Here is a 20618-nt window from a genome sequence, read left to right as displayed (position 1 = left end):
TGCATGTTTTCATCACGAGGGGATTTCACTTGATCCAAATCCAAGCTGCACTAAGAGTCTCTTTAAAAGTCCTGGTATTCAGTTGTGTAGAATACAAATACAAGGGAAAACCCTTTAAAATTTATTTTGACAGTTTACCCCGTAAAGCCACGCCCCATCCGCGTATGCTGCACATGTATTGGTCCACGATTTCACCCCGCGCTCCCATTGGCCAATTCCTGTAGGTTTCCCTCAGAGCTGCAAGACGCCGATATTGCGTTACATTGTAGCAAAATGGCGGCTGTCATTCAGAATCCACTAAAAGCGTAAGTAATTAAAGACATTTAGGACATTGTGACTAATTACTTTGTTGCCAACTTGTACATTACAACTGTCTGCTCCTGCATGTGTTTTTCAGCCGTGTGCATATGACAGATTAAGCTGTCCAAATTAATTTGTGTGTACTTCTTGCAATGCAAAGTAGCCTCGCATAGTTCTTTTATTTCACAGGATTTAAACATTTGGTCTTTAACATGTGCGCTCGGCTGACTGGCATTTATACCGCACAAGAGGAGCTTCTCCTCCGTACGGCTTCAACACGAGAGAGTGTCGTCTTTCCTGGGCTATACATTTATTTTAAAACTGTCGACAACGTGCCTTTGCGCTGCACCGAATAATTGAAAGCCGATTTTCTTCGTGCTCGGTTGGGCATAGCAGGGGGGAAATCATCTGACGTTACGAAAGTCGTTTGTAGTTGGTTGGGAATTGTCGACATGTCAACTTTGGCTCCTCCGAGCGCAGACATGGTCAGGACCCGGTGAAGCAAGGGAGGAGGCATTTTGTATTTGCATGCTTGCTGGCGAAATCGACTAAAGTGACAGCAATTTGAGTCCGCCGTTGTAAATCGCTTGTCACTCCGTGCTCCAATAGCCTGTGCTTTCGTCTTTTGTATCCTTCAACTTCAAAGAAATGCTCCACCTTTTTCTCCATTCCTCCCTTTGTTCCACTGTATTGTTTCACCAATTCCACTCGTTATAGCATGTTACTGTAAGTTAGACACCGCCTCCTGCTTCATGTCGTTTTTATTTTATTTTATTTTTTACATTTACTCTCACTCTCATAATTGTTTGCGTTTGTTGTCATTCACATTCAATTGGACGCGAGCAAAGCGTTCAACCTGTATTGCTGTGTTATCATCATCATCATCGTCATCACGTCTCGTTGGGACTGGAGGTAGAGCAGGCACTTCACTGTTCCTTTAAGTGGAGGAGTGCTGGAGATTAGCTTGGTCCAGGATCCTGGGCCCATCTGTCAGAGAGATGCTCCGACTGAGAGGAAGTGTTGGGCACAAGCAGGAGAACCATCTGCTCCTCCAGAGAGGTACCCTGGCACCTGCGTGGACTGTAAGCACAGGCAGTGGACCACACACACACACACCACCCACACTGTTGCCATTGTTGTTATGCCATTGTTACTACACCTACAGGGACACATACAGCTTTATTATTATCATTGTTGATATTTGATTTTGCATTTAAAACTATTTATTTCCATTGGAAATTGTCATTTTCTGCAGAGAATAATTTGGCAGCTGGCCAGATCCTAGTTACTCGTAGTAACCTAACCCAACTTGTGTTGAGCCAGTCAACACCGCCACGCTGCCGTTTCACCTCGGGGACACTTGAGCATTCTGATGTGGAATGTCTCCTTGCTATAAACTGTGCTTAATGAAGTGTTTCGACGTGCTATAATTAGCCTCGGTCTCGGGTTTCTGACTTCATTTCACACATTTGTCAGATTATAATTAGTCACACTTGACACTAATTGGATGTCGCTCCCGTGGACCATTTTGACCTTTTTTTGTATTAAGATGATTTACTTCAGGGAAATAAAACGCCGGTTTGACTTTGTTGTAGAGTGACAGATGAAGATCCGGCGTGCAAGCCTGTGCACGCCTGTGTGAGGTCGGTCCCTCCTGAGCACGGGAGGACAGTAATCTCCAGAATCTGCTGATTAAAATGGAGTCTGGAATATTTGATTAGAAAAAGAGGCTCACAAAGCTGCTCATTAAAATTTTAGCCACAGCTGGAGTTGGACCTCCCAGCCTCAGCTCTCCTGACATTACACTTGGAGCGCCTTCCCTATTCGTCAACTCCCTCGTCATTGGAGCCGAGTCGACTTTGAGTGAGCCGGGCCTGTTGTTTACTGGCACCACAGTGTGGAGGTGTATGGTCTGGTTCTCCTCCTGCCCTCGCCCAGACTGTGTGGTTCTAATTGGTGTAATCAGCGGTGGTTGTCAGGATGCAGTTGCTCTGTAGGACCTCCTCCTCTTCCCCCTCCTCTTCCTCCTCTTCCTCCCCCTCTCTTGTTATGTTGTGGCTCTGGCTTCCTGTGAAGGAGCAGTGCACCTGCACATTTGAGAGACCTCCTGTAAAGAACTGAAGTTGTGTTTGTAGATTAGATTCCTCGTATTCTTCCCGCCAGATCTCTTGAATCCTGCAGGACCGTGTTGAAGTCGACACGAGTTTATTCACTACTGTCCTGGTCGCTTTGTCTCTGTGAGCGACTCTGCTGCAAAGTAAAGTTTGTCGTCATGTATGCAAAGTGAGTGTTGACACACGCTGACATTACTGTGACACGGCGAACCGTTGACGTGAACACGCTGATAGCGGAGGCCCCACTGGCCACAAGATTGACTTTTGTTCCTCGCCCTCATGCGAGTACACACTCACCTTCTCTACTCAACTGGAAGATATCGAGGATGTGGGGCGCATACCTCTGAGGCCGCTCTTTAAGCCCGACAACGGTTGAGTTGTCCGCCATGAGGCAGAGCTACATTTTACAGGCTGTACGGTTTATTACAGCTTGCATTTGGAATATCATTTCTATCAGTTTTGGTGGAACTGGATTCACAAAAGTAATTGTTGTGATCAGGGAACAAAAAACAAACTGGTGCAAGAAATGAGCATTCAAGCAACCGGACAGTGTGTGCACAAGCCAAGAGATTACCTAAAGCTGTCGTTCTGCACGTGGGTTCTGGACCGTTCAGGCGGTTTCAAGATGAATTTAAGGGGTTTATTTGCCAAGGTGGAAAGCCGAGTAACATTTCTGCTGCACAATGTTCTCCTGATTTATTGATTTTTGATCGTTCTCAAATCTTTGTTTTATTTTTTTTAAATTTTTTTTTTAACTTTATCCTTTTATTTCTTGTGGACAAATGATTCCTATGCAACTGGTGATGACGGTTTGGAAGTCAACACGGTTTTGTCTTAAGAGCTCAAAAAGGTTGGGGATCTAAAACAACTGCATTTAAAAGTGAAACTGCATCTGAAATGATGGTAATAATCCTTCATTGTACAGGAAATATGTGCGCACATCGATAGCAAGTACAGGAGGTCAACAGGAAGCTGGTCTGTAAACATTGCTAGATGTTTAGAGACAGTTTGAGTAATAACTTTACTGTTTGCCTTTTTTGTTTTCCTCTTCCAAGTAAGGAGTGGTTAAAAATCTGTATGATTGTCAGATTGCTTGTGTTTTTAGACTTAATTTACTGTGTGTGTGTGTGTGTGTGTGTGTCACACACACTCATTGCCAGCGTCAGAAAGATCTCTCACCAAAAGCGGAGCACCTGCTCTGTGATGGAGAGCGTGTCGATGCACACGGCGCCCTCCAGAAGACTCGCACCACGTATTTGTTCTCCCTCACGCCCTTCCAAGCATCGCACATGTGTTTCACTTCAGGCGGCACTCTACAGCTGGTCTGCTTTTAGCAAACGGATATGTCACACTGCGTCTCATCAAAGCTGCGTATCGATATCAGAGGATAGCAGTGAAGCAAACGCGTTAGTTTAATGGGGATTTACCACATAATGGTACAGCATGATTTGTATGTTCTTGTTTTTAAAAGAAATCCTTGCTCAAGCTCCTGCTGAAGATATCCAACGTCTGAATGTGTGTGTTCAGCTTTGTGGCCAATCTGTTTTGAGTCAATCCCAGTGGGATTCCTGTTGTAAACATTCCTGCTTCTCAAAAGGGAACATTTCAGAAACTGCAGGACATCTTGAGAAGGCACAGTGTAGTAATATGATTATTACCACAATAAAGCCATAATCTTGTTATGATTGTAACACAAGGAAGGAAAAACAAAGTCTGGTAGTCATTAGTCATCATCTGCTTGTTGGCTTTTAACCTCATTTTATCACCATCTCGCCTTTTTGAACCCTGTCGTATTTTTATTTACATTTTTCTGTCCTCTTTCTCGCACATTATCCCCCCTTCCCTGCCCTCGCTCTGTACCTGTGAGTGTTTACTCTTCTCAGGCACGCTGACACGAAGCCCCGTCTCTCCCAGAAGCCTCGCACACTGTGGCTTTGTCCGAACCGCAGAGCAGTGGGCTTTGTGCGGGACAGCATTCCTAACATGGCTGTTGTTTATCTGCTGGACATTGTCTCATCAGGGGCTGGGGTCAAAGATAGAGAGAGAGAGAGAGAGCAGGACCTGGAAGACGCTGACAAATCAGACTCTCACCTCCTCCTCCACCTCCTCTCGTTTTAAGATTCCAGGCTTGACTTGCAGCTCATTAAGTTTCAGTTCAAAATGGCCGTCTTCCTAATGTAATTGAGAACACGTGGAGGAACTTCATGACGTGGACGTGTTCCTGCATGGACAACCGGTAGCTCTGATTTGCCCTGCTGCCCCTGCGATATATAACCACAGATGCTGGAAATCACATCCAAAGTACCTTGCCATGATTTCAGAGCTGCAGCATTTACCCCCATCTTTGATGGAGTCAAATTAGAACCTGCCCTTGTGCTCGGCACTCTACTGAGATTAATTAAGTAGGCTAATTACCATACCAGGCGTGTGGCAAGCGATTCAGGGCTTGAATGTGAAATACCCCCCCCCCCCTTTCACTCTGAATATTAACATTGAAACCCTGAGGGACTGCCGAAATCTCCGTGGTGCTCAGGAAAGGGGAACTGAAGTGGGAGAGTCTTCGCTGCTCGGAGGAGTGACTTTGTATCAGACGGCAGATTCTATGTGTTTGAGGTGAAACTCACAGCCGATCTAGAATGAGATCAAAGAGCCCACAGAGGTAATAATAATATGCTTAACCTAAAGTGTGGCAGCAGTGTTGTAACTGGGTTGCGTTGTTTTTTCTTTCCACAAATGATTCCCGACGGCTCGCTGGACGAGGACAGAGGAGCTCCGCTGTCGGTTTGAGACGTGCATTGAACAGGACGGAAGAGACGTTTTAACAGACGTCGACGCCATTATTTGGGTTATTTGGGTTTCTAAGAGATACAAATCTTGGAGCTGACTCGGCTCACTGATTTAACGAGCTGCAGCCAGCGCATTAACAGGCCGTTATTGAGGCGGCATACATAAAGAAAAGGCTCACCTGCACACCGGAGACACTGAATGGGATCATGTTATGGTTATTTTCATGGTTATTCTTCAAACCGCTGTGTTAACCACAACGTCCGGTGTCACTGACCTCTGCTGATAATGTTTTCTGCCCTGCAGATTGGGTGACCAGTTCTACAAGGACGCCATTGAGCAGTGCCACAGTTACAATGCTCGCCTGTGTGCTGAACGCAGCGTCCGCCTGCCATTCCTGGACTCGCAAACCGGCGTGGCCCAAAACAACTGTTACATCTGGATGGAACGACATCACCGCAGCCCCGGTGGGTAAACCAAAACACCAAAACACACGTGTATGTGTGTGTGTGTTTCATTTAGCTTCATCTGCATTGTCTAAAGCTATTAACTCGGGTTGCAAATAATTATTTTCATTATTGAATAATCTGCTGATTCCTTGTTTTTAATTATCAGTCAATCATTAAGTTAATTTACTGTTGGACAATAGTACATTTTAACGAAGACAAGGTGACGTCTTCAAACTGCTAAATTTTTTCAACCGACAGGCCAAACCCAAAAGATATTAAATCCATAATGACAATAAAACTAATCAATATTTTGTAAACTACTAAATTGGGTTCAAGCGGCCTCTGTCCTAATCTCAGTGATGCCTTTTTATAAATTACAGTTTTATCAATCTCACGACATATATCTCCAACAAAACACAATATTTACAAACAATGTATTCATCACTTTGACTGGAAGACGTGAGGATCTTCCACTCTTTTCTTCCTCTGTATCCTGAAAGGTTGATCAAGTGTTTCTACATTGCAAAGATCCTATGACCTCTTTTTATTATTATTTCCCGTTTCATCAACAGGGGTCGCAGCCGGGCAGATGTACACCTACCCCGCCCGCTGCTGGAGGAAGAAAAGACGGCTGCACAACGCCACGGATACGCGCCTGGGCATCTACGGTCTCCAGCTCAGTAAGAGCCTGTAGCCTCTTCTCCCTTAACTCCCCCGTCTCCCACCCACCTCCACCTCCTCCAGCTCATGTGGTGATCTGGAATAATCTGGCTCAGAGCACATCACTCTGTGGTCAGCGCACTGAGCAGAACGGGCTGCCCGTCATTCTTCAGAGGATGCAATGTGTCTGTGTTCATCCCGGCTGGTAAACTTGTTTTGTGAGAAGTAATTAGATTTACCGCTGCTGGGAGCGGTGAGACGGAGTTCGGCCACTGCAGACACTATTTAATAAATGTTATGGAATTAAATTTGGCCTTCTCTGGCTGCCACTTGAAACCGCTCACTCAACACATTTGTCCTCTCCTCTCTATTCTCTCTCCATCAGCGGATTGGTTTGGTCTCTATCATCCTTTCACTCTGACAACTCTTTCATCTCTCCATCCCGCCCCATCCTGTGCCATGCATGCATGTGTGTGTGTGTGTGTGTGTGTTCTGTGATGGTGATCCTGAGCTCAAGCAAACGTGGGTCCATTCTGTGTCCAAGGCTGACATACCCACTGGGATGTTACACTATCTCTAGGAATGACCCGGACTAAAGAGAGAATCTCACACAGAATCATCATTTCATCTTTCACAGGGCTGAGAAAACCTTTGTGTTCTGATCGATCACAATGATTTATTCCAAAATGATTGTCTCCATTGCTTCATGGAAAGGCACACGTTAGGAAAGTAAGACGGAGCGAGAGGATCCGGCAATCTTGAGAGCGAGATATGAACCGAGCCTTTGTCTCCCAAACGCATCCCACTGTCTCCTATTGTTTTCCACTGAGCTGGTGCTGAATACGACCACACCGCTCTGTTCCTGCCCTTCTCTAGCAACAGTGGCTTGTATGTGCCGTCAGCCAGCTCCCAGCGGAGGGGAACCATACCCTGATGTCTTATATGGCGCTCGTTCTGCAGCTGGCCAGAGGTGGCCGGCACAGGGCAGCGGCCAGCGTCCGTCTCGCTGGGCTCGGCAGGCGAACCGCTGGTGTGCTGGAGACGGGGGCTGCATGCACAATCGGCTCCCTGCTGCAGGCTGCTGGCGGCTCTATTTTTAGCCCCCCAGCTCCCGTGGGTTGGGCGGGGGAGGGGGGGGGGGTGAGGGGGTCTGTCTCTTCGCGGGGCATTGAAAGTCAACGTGTGCAGACACAACGGTGAGGACCTGCCTCTGCGTGGTGGAGGGGGCCCGCTTCAGAGGAGCTTATTGTGGCTGCTTCTCACGTCGAGCTCCCAGCTCCCGTACCGATGCAGTCTTCTGTCGCTTCAGCACTTCATGTTCGATATTCTGCAAATGTCTCTCTCGTGGGCGCAGTGGTAGGATGAAGGGCTGATAGAAACCTGTAGTCGGGGGGGGGGCGGGGGGCTTTGAAGTGTCTCCTCTATTCAAACACCCACAAAGCAACTGGATGATCATGAAGCCGTCTGTGGGGAAGAGATTGGGTAAATAAGATCTGCAGATCCGACTGACTGTCACAGCTTTTGTTTGCTCTGCTCTGTCTGCTCAACCTGCTTCCTTCCTCCCCTGTTTGTCTGAATCCTCAGATGAATTGTTGGAGGAGATGTCGGCATGATGTGTTCAGGTTAAAGCGATAAGCCACTTGACTACATTGTACCTCACAGATTCCTGTCGACAAGCCATCCTCATGTCTGCATAGCGCATCATTACTGAGAGCTCTTTCATGACAATGCTCTTTCAGAATGATAGTCATACAGTGCTATGTAAATACGTAGGTTTGAGGATGCATTTTTTGTTGCAGGCAAAAAAACACAACAGCCACTCAACAACAAACCAAAATGCTTCAGCAATTTACCATATGTCTTAATATCACATCTAGTGTGAGTGGAGGAGAAGAGACGTAATGTAGATTCATGCTGATGGAAAGCTGCTCGCACAGCTCACAGTTTAGCTCCGAAGCTGCTCGTCACAATGACAGTTCTTGATGGTGATTAGAGAAACGGCGCACTAGAGTACAGTAACGTACCGCTGCTTTGGGATCGTTTGCATTATACAGACTCCGTTGCTTTGATGTTACGCCTGTGGAAACTAACAGTAGACGTGTGTTTGCATGCCCTTAAGGAACATGGTTTTGATGTTTCCATCATGTTGCCTGTTCCTGTCTTTGTGCAGACAGCGGCCTCATAGCCAAGGACACCTTGCCCACCCAAGGCACCACGCTGGAGGCGCTGCTGCGAGGAGAGAGTCTGGACAAGAGGAACAACTCCAAGAACGACGAGGAGAGCCTGCTGGAGATCCAGGTGAGTTCAGTCTGAAACACTCCCTGTGTTCAGAGATATCACCCAATGGATTGTGGGTCCTGGCACTCAGTGGGGAGTGTTGTGCCCCAACTGGTTGTCAAGGCGACCGGTCCAGTTTTTCCAGCAGACCTGCAGGGCTTGTTAGCCTTTTGGACAAGTCGACTGCTTCACTTTGAATTCCCATTTACTGATTATTACACGTGGTAAGGATAATGAGTTCTGACCCGTGATGATGGCTCTGTGCATACCATCGGGGCTCTCTGTTGTCCGGCATGTATACATTAGGCTTGGAGCATAATGTCTAATCTCTCCTCTTGCCACAAAGAGTTAATGTACATATTCTTTATGCTCCTGGTAATAAATAAATATCTGCAATAAAGATCCTCTAAGTAGCATAATGATCTGTGAGCATTTCAAACGTGTGTCAAAAAACACAGATGGTGTGAAGAGCTTAAAATAGTGAATTGATCTCTTCTCTGTTGTTGCCGATCCGTGTGGTTCATTTCAGCAAGCTGGTGCTTCAGAGTGTTGACGTGGTGTGTCCTTTTCCCCGTCTCTCAGAGGGTTCTGGAGGCAGACGCAGCAGAAGATGCTTTCCACGATGATGATGACGACTATGAGGTGAACACTCCCAAGAAGAGACATCGGGGCAAAGGAAGAGTAAGTTACTCCCACGCAACGAGTTGTCTTTAACTCGGGGTTACTGGAGGTTGAATCAGTCAGGGCTCCACCGGGGGTTTAAGAAGAATTGCATTATCAGACCGTTTATTGAACAGTTATACATATACATAGGTAGGGTCTGTATTATACACACCTATGGAGCTGCATTTATATGTGCATGTGGAATTTGTCTAAAAAGTCAAATCTCCACCACTGATGTAGTAGAGAACGGGGTAGAAGAGAATGGAGTGCTTTTGATGCAAATATGGGTCCTGATTTTAATAATTAAATTATTATTCAGTGGGTTTTATTTTCCGTTCATGTTGTGCATTCTATTTCTTATTTTATCAAGCGTGTTTTATTTTCCATCTTTTCCCTGTTTTTATGTTGCATCAATTTCCATCTTCCCCTATTGTAAAACACTACTGTTTTATATTTATTGTATAAAAGGCACTATTGTAGATTATTATTATTGTTATTGTGTCTGTTTCCTTAGGGTCGGGGTTCAGGCCGCAAGAAGGCCGATGTGGATGAAGACAAGCCATATGTCTGTGACAGTAAGTAAGATGCATTCTGAAACATGAGGTTCGTTCTGGTGTCATATCTTCATTAAATGAATGTGCAACGCTGAGTTGACGATGTGAGTTTCTGTATACTCTTCTGATTTCACAGAGCTTTTTTGTTATAATATTCTTAGTTTGACTCTTACCCACTCTAACTAAATGCAGTTCCCTTTTTATTGAATCTAAAATAACTATGTCGTTAAAATAAAAATAAAAGTAAATTATATGTTATGATTTGTCATATCGACATGCTATTATTCATTTAGATACTTTTTTTTATTTTTACATACTATTTACAATCTTTTTGACAATTTAATGACATGCTGTTAAGCATATTTTTTCCTTAATAACTTGTTCTAAAAGAGACCTATATTCTGACCGGTCTTCTTACTTATTAGCTTTACACTGTATAAGTAGAGAATATCCACAGATCATAGTCACGGTCTGTTGTCAGTCAACCCCCTGTAACTCATCACCAAACCTTTTTAAAATATTTTTTTAGTGCAACCAAAGGTGTCACTGTCGTCTCAATACATGCACGTTGTATGTGGAAACTCTGGGTGGTGGTTGTTGTGACTCTTCTTGAAAGACGCATACTCATGCTGTTTTTACTTTCCCTCTGCTTTGCTTCGTGTTTTCGCCATTTCAGACAGATACAAACAAAAGCAGAACTCCAAATCTTCGGCTTCAGGTACCTTGATTTGTTCTCTTTTTTTGACAGATTTCGTGCTCTGATGGTTGATGTAGCACCTATATTATCTGAAACTGAACGACGGTTATTGAGTTGTTTGTGTTTCATTTGACTGGCTCTTGTAATCAGATCCTAGAGTGCTCGCCTGTGTTGGCGTCACAAGCAGACATTAGACACCTTGAGTTATAACTAAAGCTCACCAAGCTGCGTGTGAAGGGCTCGGCACAATCGGAGCATCTTGAGGCTTTTTCCAAACACCAGACCTGCACTTAAAAATGAAGTGCTGTCTAACATATTTATAGATACTGAAATGCAACGAGTCATAGGAGAAGGGCTGAACACCTGCCTTCTGTTTCAGTCTGTGCGAAGCGCTACAGGAACCGCACGGGGCTAAGCTACCACTACACCCATTCCCACCTCGCAGAGGATGGCCGAGCGGGGGAGAGAAGCTCGGTGGCGTCGAAAGCGCCCTCTGCACAGCAGATGGACAGACACAAGCGTAAGATGTCACTCTGCTGCACCTGCACTATCCTAATTGGTTTCATCAAAGAAACCATGACTCACCATTACATCCCACTGTGGGACTAATCAAGGAATATCTAATCTAATCTCATACTATATGTCTGTCCCATTAGATTGCTTCACTCTAGTGCTGTGCTGATTGTCGCCATTTCACTTACAAAAAGTTTTAAATGAATGTGTTGTAATATTTACATTTTGTCTTGTTTGTTTAGTTGTTTTTATTTCTTTATAATGATTTTATATTTCAACTTATTTATGAGCGGCATTTTGCCTTTTGAGATAGTAGCAAATGTAGAGATACACAAGGGCTTCAAAGGCACACATGTGTATGACCTACTATACTCTGACTGTTTATGACGTTTTTTATAATGTACTTTCAGTATGACTTTAAAAAAAAAATGTTTTTCAAGGACACCAAACACATGGTCATCTAATCATTAAATTAAGAAGCATAAACCAGAAGTACTGGACACAAGTTTTATTTCCACACAAATCATTCTTAAAATAATTTCTTCTGTATTGATACCAGAATACTATTATTGTATTTCAAAAGGTTGACATGCTCAGCCAAAGTCAAATGTGCCTAAAACTACGACTTCCTTTTAGGTCCGAAGGGTCCAGGTGGGACCAGTATTCCCAACAACTACTGTCATAAATGCCAGGGCTCACTCAAGAAAACGGGTAAATCTGGGTCTCCCTACTCAACCTGCCAATGCAAAAGTGAGTACAAACAACAATATACACAATACATAATTGTGATGTCCACACTGATGCTTCAAAGTGTATTGATGGGAAGAAATGCATCACCTGTGCACTGACCGTTGCTCCGCCGTGTGCCAGCTGACCGCACAGACGAGAAGGAGGACGGGACTTTCACTGGAGCGGAGGAGCTGTTCGGCACCACCTCGGAGAGCGACACCTCCACCTTCCACGGCTTCGAGGAAGACGAGCTGGAAGAGCCCGCCGCAAACAGCAACGGAATATCCAACCGACAAAGAGAGAGAGCCATTTAGATATGCTGATGATTTTTTTTTAATATGGAATAACCTCGAGCAAAAACCTGCTGCTTCTTTTTCAATGTTTTTTGTTTGCAGAAAGCACAAAGTGATAATTTCAGGACAGAAATGCAAGTGGTATTTTAACTACTGAACATTGTTGAATAATTTATGAACACCTTTTTTTTATATAAATATATATATACACACACACATATATATATATATATAACTTTCAAGGCTATGAACGACTGTCAGTGTTTCTTGACAAGTGACCTGGTCTCTTTGCATAACAGAAGATGGAGTGGGATTTTTGTTCCCGTCACTGGAGCAGAAGCATACACGTTATGAACAAAAAACACTGGATACATTTTAACAATTGAAAATTAGGCATCAATGACACAGTACATTTGGGAGATGATTGCATGTCATTGCAGAGCCATACTCGAGCTACTGGGTGTTTCTGAATCGGTAGTCGGTGTGACTGAAGGTCTCTGCTTCTGCGCTAACCCTGGATTAAACTTGTACGACAATGAAGGAACCAATGAAAGGACTGCCACAGGCCACTGGACATGTTTGGAGATGAAGAAGTCTTTAAATATAGTTTTTACAGAGATAGAGGACTAAATTAATGGAAGGTAAGCAAATCTTTTTTTTTTAATAAAGAAAAATAAATAAATGCTTGATTAGCGGTGATGCCATTATGTCTAAATTGAGTGTTGTATACGTTGTGCAGTCAGACGGACGTCGTGTTGTGAACATCACTAAACCTCCTGTGTCGTTCTCATGTTCGCTCGCGGTGGAAATGTTTGTCCAAACTAAATTCACTCTCGTACTGAATGGGTTGCCGTGTGGGTTTTGTTAGCATGCTAAGCTAAGATGGTGAACATGGTAAACATCTGCATTGTGAGCACGTTGGCATGCTGATGTTAGCGTTTAGCTCCTGGCGTCGTCACGGCCTCCCCTTGCAGCTGTCGACGGGTGTTCAGACGTATAGAGTGTGAGTCTTAACTCCTGTTGTCTGTCCTGTACCGTAGGAGCCCCCAGCACACTGGCATGTGGCCCAGAGGTGCGGATGACCAGTGAAGAAAAGGTTTACGCTCTGGAAAAAAAAACGAAGGAGCCTTCGTGTCCGTTTTGATTCGGTCCGAAAAATAACTGACCTGAAACGGATGAACAGACATCCACCACGTCGACAGGCCGTGTGGCTTAATTGAAGCAACTGCTCCCTTGACGATATGTATTGATCCCTTCTAAACATTTGAAATGTGAGTAGATCCAGCTTCATTTCATCCTTTCTGCCCGGTGCTGAAGCTCCACTGGGAACGCTGAAGGCCAGACCGCTGGACTGTGTGTGCCCAGCCGGTGCGTTCGGGGCCCCGGGGCCCCGGAGCCGGCCCACTCCCGCTCCGTGTGTCTGCCGTGTGATCCGATGTGACACGAAGACGTCCCTGTGCCAGCCTGCCGCTCTGACAGCCATGACCCCCTCTAACCTGATTGGACCAGTGACCCCCTGACCCCCAGCCATAAACATGGTGCTCAAATCCACCACGATTACATGAAGACCTCTGGACTACTGTATTAATAACCTGACATGGTTGTTATCCCTCTGCCTCTGTGTCCGTGTCCGCTCTCTGTTTTCCGGCCTCTCTGAACTCATCACTCGAATGCGTCGCAGTAACTTGGCGCTTCTTTCTTTTGTGCATCTTTTCTCTGTTTTCTATGTTTTTGATCTCTTTAAAGTTTGATGAGTATGACTTCTTGGGTTTGTTCAGACTGTCTTGATACCTCTGTCCTGATCAGGTGCACAATAGCCACAACTACTCAGGCATCTTTCATTTCCTCTGCTGTCGATTGTTCAGCAACGTAGTCCTGATTCATGTGTTTGTATTCCGTTAGCAAGGAGGAACAATAACGCCACACCGGCATCCCGTCATCATCAACTCCCATCCACGTGTTTTAAATGCTGCAGTCTCGTGCTCTAGGAACACATTGCAATAACAGGCCTGCTCTGCTCTCCGTTTGAACGTCATCCCGTCTCAGCAGATTGTGAGCGACGGCAACAAGAACCATCTCGGATTAATTTGAAAACAATGTTGTTGCGAGAGAGACAACAACTCCGCTCAGATCCACATATTTAATGAGAAGAAAACTGTAAATCAAAGTTATGTGACATTTCCGTTGAGTGCTTTGGAGGGCCTAATTGCTTTATGACACTTAGAAGGCGCTTGCAGAACTATATCCAAAAGCCTTTTCGGTCCATAGGTTGCACACACTGTGTAAGAGGTCTGTGTCCTATGTGGTCATTCAGTAACAATGTAATAATAGCCACTCCGTTTTTGAAGGTAACCATTAATCCTATTTGTCGAGTGTGACTTGCAAAAGTGTTTGTGCATTCAGACCGTCCTTCTTCACTTCCCTCAGGGACCCTTCACACAACAGTTTATCTCCTCTGGACAAAGAGTGGATCTGAGACTTCTCAATTATCTAGTCGTCTTTTGTATGTGGTGTTTCCACGATGAAATGGGTCAATGTGTCTTTTATCTTCCAAAGTCATGCCAGTAAGTGAAAGTATGTGCTCATCAATCATAACCTGCTTAATGTTACCTGCCGCATGTGAACGGGCCGACGGCGCGGCTCTGAACAATAGGAGACGCTCCTAAATGCAAACGTCAGTGCTGTCTGCTTGGAACGGTGTGTCACCAATCATTGAATAGCCTGTATACCTCGTCGAAGACACAGCAATAGGCCCTGATGCTCTTGTCAAAGCCTGCGGGGGGGTGGAGAGGGAGGATCGGGGTGGGAACGGAGCCAAGAGGAGATGGAACGGACATGACTGGCCGTCTGTTCCATCTTCAGCTGTAAATATGAGTTGAAATGGAGAGAATGAAGAAGTCTTTGTTTGTTAAACTATTTTTATTGTTCTGAAAAAATAAAGAAAAATAATAAAGAATGAATGGTAACGTTCGATGCTGTTTTTCCTGATAAAGACCAGGGGGCTTCTTGAAGATGCAGCCGATAGGCAGGAGAGCCCGAGATGATGCCCTCGGATCGATGGGTTGGAGGGACCCTCGGACTGTGAGCAGACGGGAAGGAAAAGACCCACGAAGTGAGTTTGTGAGAGCAGAAGTACGAACAAGACGACTAAAGGGGCGCCAACACGGCTCGCTCTGATGATGAGGAGCTGTTGCTTAACCCTTGTGTTGCCTTCGGGTCATTTTGACCCGAATCAATATTACACCCTCCCCCCGCCTTTGGGTCATTTTGACCCGATTCAATGTTTCACCCTCCTGTTACCTTTATATTTACTCACATATTTTACCCTTTGGGTTCAATTTGACGCCAGAAATTAAAACCTCCAGAAAATTATTAGAATTAATATTGTTTTCCAAGTTTAAGTGTGAGGCACTTTATGTTTGTTTGTTGACTACCGAAAGAACACCGACATTAAACATTGAATGGGGTCAAATTAATCCTAAGGCGGGGGGAGGGTGTAATATTGATTCGGGTCAAAATGACCCTAAGGCAACACAAGGGTTAAGAAAGCTAAAAGAAGCCTTGTATGATTATTATGGTCTGCAGGTATAAAGGAGGGAGATGCTTCAAATATGGCTTAGACGTCCACTTCAAAGATGAACTGTTGGAGATTTTGGTGGTCTAAAGTCAACGTGGCATAAGTGACATCATACGTGACATCACGTCTGTGCCATTCTCGTGAGTCTCAGGAATGCCTCAAACATCTTCAAGTGTGTTGCAAACATCCACTTGCAATTACAAAATATGTTCTCGGCCATAGGTCAAGAATTAATATGCTAATTATGACAATTTTGTACAAGAATAATTTAAATGATTTCCACAAACATGGATGTAACTTCCAACTTGACTGGTTGGCACGTTTTACCATGAATCTTTTTGTATGACTTCAAAGAACTCGTACACTCTGACTTTTATATGACAGACTATAATATGACTTTTATGAATTTTCAAATCACTATGGGATTTTTATTTAATTGTAAATGTGGAAACATTGTACGTATTTTAATATTCTGTACTATGGAATTTTATATTTGTTATTGTCACTTTTAAGACATAAAAAAATACTTTTAATTTGTATGACCAGGCAAGATGTTTTTTTATTGACACTTTAAAACGTTTTTTATGAAATGCAATACTTTTTTGATGGCACTTTTTATGTAAAATGTTACTATGACATTTTTATTCTTTTATATCTTTCCAACATGCTTTCGCATGATTTTGTTTTTCATAGTTTTTAGAATTTTTTTGGACATACTTTTCTATGACTTGAATTTTATAGCATGACTTGTTTTTAACATACTACACCAGGACCTTTTTAGGGCGGACCTCATGCCTTTATGACGTACTATAATATCACTTTATTTGGACATACTATACTCAGACCTATAAAATGTTTTTTTCAAAATTCTATCGTATGACTTCTTTAAGACATGCTTAATTTTAACACATTGATACCATGACCTAGTTATGATGCACTATAATATCCCTTTTTTCTAAATAATATACTGGTATGACTTTTCTTTGACATATAACATACAACAATGTGACTCTCTGTCATTTCTTTTGAAATAACTATATAACTTTATTTCCACATACTATCCTAGGAGCTTCCTCATGACTTACTGTGCTATTAGTTTTATTTCGGCATATACTATGATTTTTCAACATAATACAACAGGATTCAACATACTAGTCTATGCATTAAAAAAAAGAAATTTCGACAGTCTAATGTTACTTATCATAAACTACAATCTTGACTTTCTTTTGACATAATTTAAAAAGAAATACTGTACTATTTATTCCACTATAATGTTAAACTCGTGGTACCAATACGTCATAAAAAGTCAAATTTATATCTTACTTTTTTGACGTTATTAGAAGCACTATTTAATTACCCTTTTTCTAAGTACTATGACTTTACTACATTTGTTTGTGACTTTTTTCACATTTTTCAAAAAGATTTCACATACATGACTTCCTCTCCTAAACTTTGACCTACTATGATAGGATTTTTTTGGGACAAACTGACATTTCTTTTAAGCGGTGACTATTAGGCGCTTTCTCACCTCACAAATTTCCATGGATCACGAGTAAACCTGGACCGTGGTGGTGCGGCCGCCACGGTCCATCCTGATGTCTTTTACCATTAATGTTCCCGACACTGTTTTTATTATCATTATCATTAAACATCTACTGTAGCATCTTATTAGTAGTATGATTTTTGATGTTATTATTTCTGCTATTGGTATTGCTACTACTGCTTTTGTTATTTTTCATTATATGTGTCATTTCTGCCATCTGAAATGACCGATGTCATTTTATGTAGTTTTGTAGTTTTTTTTAGTTTTTTTACACACTCCAGATAACTTTTTTCTAGGTACATAACATGTCTGAGTAGATTATTTCATAAATCTTTTTATTAAAATGTCATAGTATACTGTTTCTAAAAGGTCATACAAAATATGGTAAATGTCATAAAAAGTCATAGAATATCATGTAATAAAAAGTTTTAATATAGCATTTCAATTAAAATGTCATGTATGGTATAACATGTCTTAGAAATCACAACATAATATAGTACGTCATGAAAAAATGAATACTATATACCTTTACTCACATCTCGTGGATGTCGTGTAAAGCCCTTTGAGGCAAATTTGTAATTTTTGATAGACTATACAAAATAAACTAAATTGAAAATATAGTCTTACAATACTATGTCATACATCATTGTATAGTATGTATGACTATGCTAAAAAATATGTTTTGACATCCTATATTATAACTTTGCTATCACATATAATTCTATACAAATGTCTTTTTACTGCATACTCTACAAAGACCTTTTCATTAATTGTTTTTACCTCATGCTTTATTATGACTTTTGTATAACACGATACTAAGACATTTTAAAGGACTTTCTGTGGCATCCCTTTCAAAGGCTGGTCAAACATTCCTTTATTTATTCAGGCCACCACTTTGGTCACGACTAAAATATGTCAACAACTAGATGGATTGCCAAAAAATGTGTAACCGACTTCTAAGTCCATCTCAAGATGGATTCTAATAACTTTAGTGATCCCTTAATTCTCATCAGCGGGTTTAAAATGTGAATTAAAAAACATCTTTCGGACAGCCTTGGCAGTGTTTGCTTGCTAACATGCTAAACTAAGATGCTGAACACGTTCTACATTTACCTGATAAATATTCCCATGTTGGCATTTAGCCGACGGCCTCCGGCTGAACCTTCACGATGCCAGGAGATAAATACTGTGACTGATGAGTGCTCCACAAACAAATACAGACATTGTATGTGTGGCAGTGAACACAGAAAGAAAAGGCTAAATAAATATTCAGTTGGCGCTGAGAGCTCAACACACGATATGTACGTGTATCAAGAAACTCATGCAAATAGTGACAACAAAAACAAACGAAAAAACCCACATCCTCACTCATTTGACAACACATGCGCAGCTGTTGGGCAAAACGCAGCAAATAGAGAACACAAAACTGAGCCGTGCATCAGAGGAGACACATTGAGCTTCTTTTGTTTCATGACGCAGACAGCAACAGTGGCACGGAGGAGGTGCAGAGTTTTTTATTATTTGGTACCCAGGAGTAGATATCAGGTGCTTGAGTGTTTTGGAGTGCCATTAGTCATCTTGCTGATTGAGGAACTAAAAGCACAAAATACCCTGAATATATTACATGCATAGTAATGTGCCCATATTATAATAAAGTGTGCTTTTGGATAAGGACATTTTGCCAATTTACATCTACAATGCACACCGTACATAGTCATTGTGTTTGTGCTGATAACATTTGGTACATAGTTACTAATATGACCTGTTCAGTTCATTGCAACGGGTCAAATAGAAAATAAACGGTGATGCCCTCATCCAGCAGTGCAGTGTGTCCCTGCAGCAGCCGCTGTGAGGCCAACAGCTCCTCAGACAAAGTGCTTTCCGTCTGTGTGAGACGTTTGCAGCCGCGGTGGACACGAGGCCTGAGCATAAAGGTCAGGACGCGGCGCCCTTCACAGTTCAAAGATTGTTCCCAGTTGCATTTCAGGGCTGAGGATTGGTGCTCCAGTTCAGGGCGATTCCTTGTCTGTGTGTCTTTGGAGAATCAAACCACCTTCCCCTGTCTCCATTATGGCCCAATAGCATGCACCATTTCCCCCAGAGTCATTAAAGCACACGACACATATTAGATGGAGAGTCACAGCAGACAGTTTGCCAAACTGAAGTGGGAAGGTTTCGTTGTTTTTGACAAAAACAAAAGATGAGATATTCATGCAGTAAAAAAAAAGCTACAAAACATACATGATCCCAGATTGGGCTGCAGGCCTTGTGATGTATCCATGATTGGAGGACAACGCGGTTTGACATCATGAATTCTGTCAATATAAAAACGGTTTATTACAGTGTTGTAACACTCTGTTGCTGGTCCGGTGGTTAAACCACCACTAGATGGACCCGTGGCACTGGAAACGTTAAAACCCACACTGGAAGCCAACGGAGCGTGTGGATGCCATGTCACATGTGACTGTGCAGCTAGAACTGTGACTAAAGTAAGAGCTCAAATCACGGATTCACACAGCATGCGGGTCATGTTTGAGTCTCAGTTATTCACACAGACTTTTGGAATGAACTCATTTGACTGAGCCGCCTGAAATGTTTGGAATTTAAAGAGTAAATGTTCAGTAAAAACAATTTGCCAACTGGATTGAATTAATCTTTTACATAAGTCTCATTAGGAATCATTGTTGTACAAACAACACGTCCTCAACAAAGACATTTAAAGGAAACATGCAGCGGTGCTGTGTTAATGCTACATTAAGCCCTTATGCCAGATTTTGGAATGTAATGAAGCATGAAAAGTTGTATCTTCAAAAGTCTCTTGTAGATGTTGTTGAATAAAACAATGTTGTGTTACTGATTGCTGCCAAAACACAATTTAAATGGCATGTCATATGCTTTATAATGAACAGATATAATATAACCTTTAAGGATATAAAAAGGATATATTTCCCAAAAAAAGAAAAAGGTGCACTTCATTTATTGCTGTGTGCCTTGTGAGTACAGAGACCTTTGCAAAATACTGTCGATTTGTATCTGTGTCGATGTGCCTCTTCGACCTTGACCTCTTTGACCTCCTTGGCCCCAGCTGGTTAGGAGAACTAGTCGACTCATTGCAATTCAAATGCTGCGGCTAATAGCTCTTAAATGTAGTTTCTGTGAAAGAATATTGGTGCAACACCACAGATGTGCTTTTAACATACAATAAACATGTATATAAAACAAAAACGATACAAACGTTAACAAAGAGCCTAACAACTAGTTTGCTGACGACGTGATCAAAAGAGGGCGGCCCTCGTCTGGATGCTTATTCTGAATGCTGCATGCCATGTGGTGTGTTGGCTAAAGTTCTCCTTGTCAGCAATGTCTTTCACTCAGTGGTTCTGTTTGGGGCGTTTCCCCTGGCAGGCCCAGTGCTGCGCTACCAGTATGGCAGCGGTCCTGGGAGCAGTGTGCGAGAGCCTCCAC

The 20618-nt window shown here is 42.8% G+C and overlaps 1 protein-coding gene across 2 annotated transcripts; it reads left to right on the top strand.

Annotated features, from left to right (window-relative positions):
• Positions 1-243: 243 nt before the first annotated feature.
• LOC130201380 (zinc finger protein DPF3-like) lies at positions 244-17278 on the top strand. 2 transcript variants are annotated; one of them, XM_056426373.1, is made up of 11 exons: positions 244-305; positions 5505-5665; positions 6220-6327; positions 8478-8605; positions 9167-9265; positions 9762-9822; positions 10478-10519; positions 10878-11018; positions 11648-11761; positions 11882-12674; positions 13074-17278. In XM_056426373.1, the coding sequence occupies exons 1-10, from the start codon at positions 274-276 to the stop codon at positions 12052-12054; spliced, it is 1059 nt and encodes a 352-aa protein (XP_056282348.1). In that variant the 5' UTR covers positions 244-273; the 3' UTR covers positions 12055-12674; positions 13074-17278. The 2 variants fall into 2 exon arrangements, with proteins under 2 accessions (XP_056282348.1, XP_056282349.1); XM_056426374.1 differs by lacking the exon at positions 244-305 and adding an exon at positions 1238-1382.
• The last annotated feature ends 3340 nt before the right edge of the window (positions 17279-20618 follow it).

This window comes from Pseudoliparis swirei, chromosome 11 (assembly GCF_029220125.1).
Source record: "Pseudoliparis swirei isolate HS2019 ecotype Mariana Trench chromosome 11, NWPU_hadal_v1, whole genome shotgun sequence".
NCBI classification, from domain to species: Eukaryota; Metazoa; Chordata; class Actinopteri; order Perciformes; family Liparidae; genus Pseudoliparis; species Pseudoliparis swirei.
This window is presented reverse-complemented; position numbering and strand designations above follow the sequence as displayed.

What these genes read in the sequence shown, in the direction of transcription:
- LOC130201380 (XM_056426373.1), top strand. Translation starts at nt 274, where the DNA reads ATGGCGGCTGTCATTCAGAATCCACTAAAAGC. An exon ending in ACGACATCACCGCAGCCCCG is followed by an intron (nt 5,666 to 6,219) that starts GTGGGTAAACCA and finishes TTTCATCAACAG; the next exon opens with GGGTCGCAGCCGGGCAGATG. An exon ending in CTCAACCTGCCAATGCAAAA is followed by an intron (nt 11,762 to 11,881) that starts GTGAGTACAAAC and finishes GCCGTGTGCCAG; the next exon opens with CTGACCGCACAGACGAGAAG.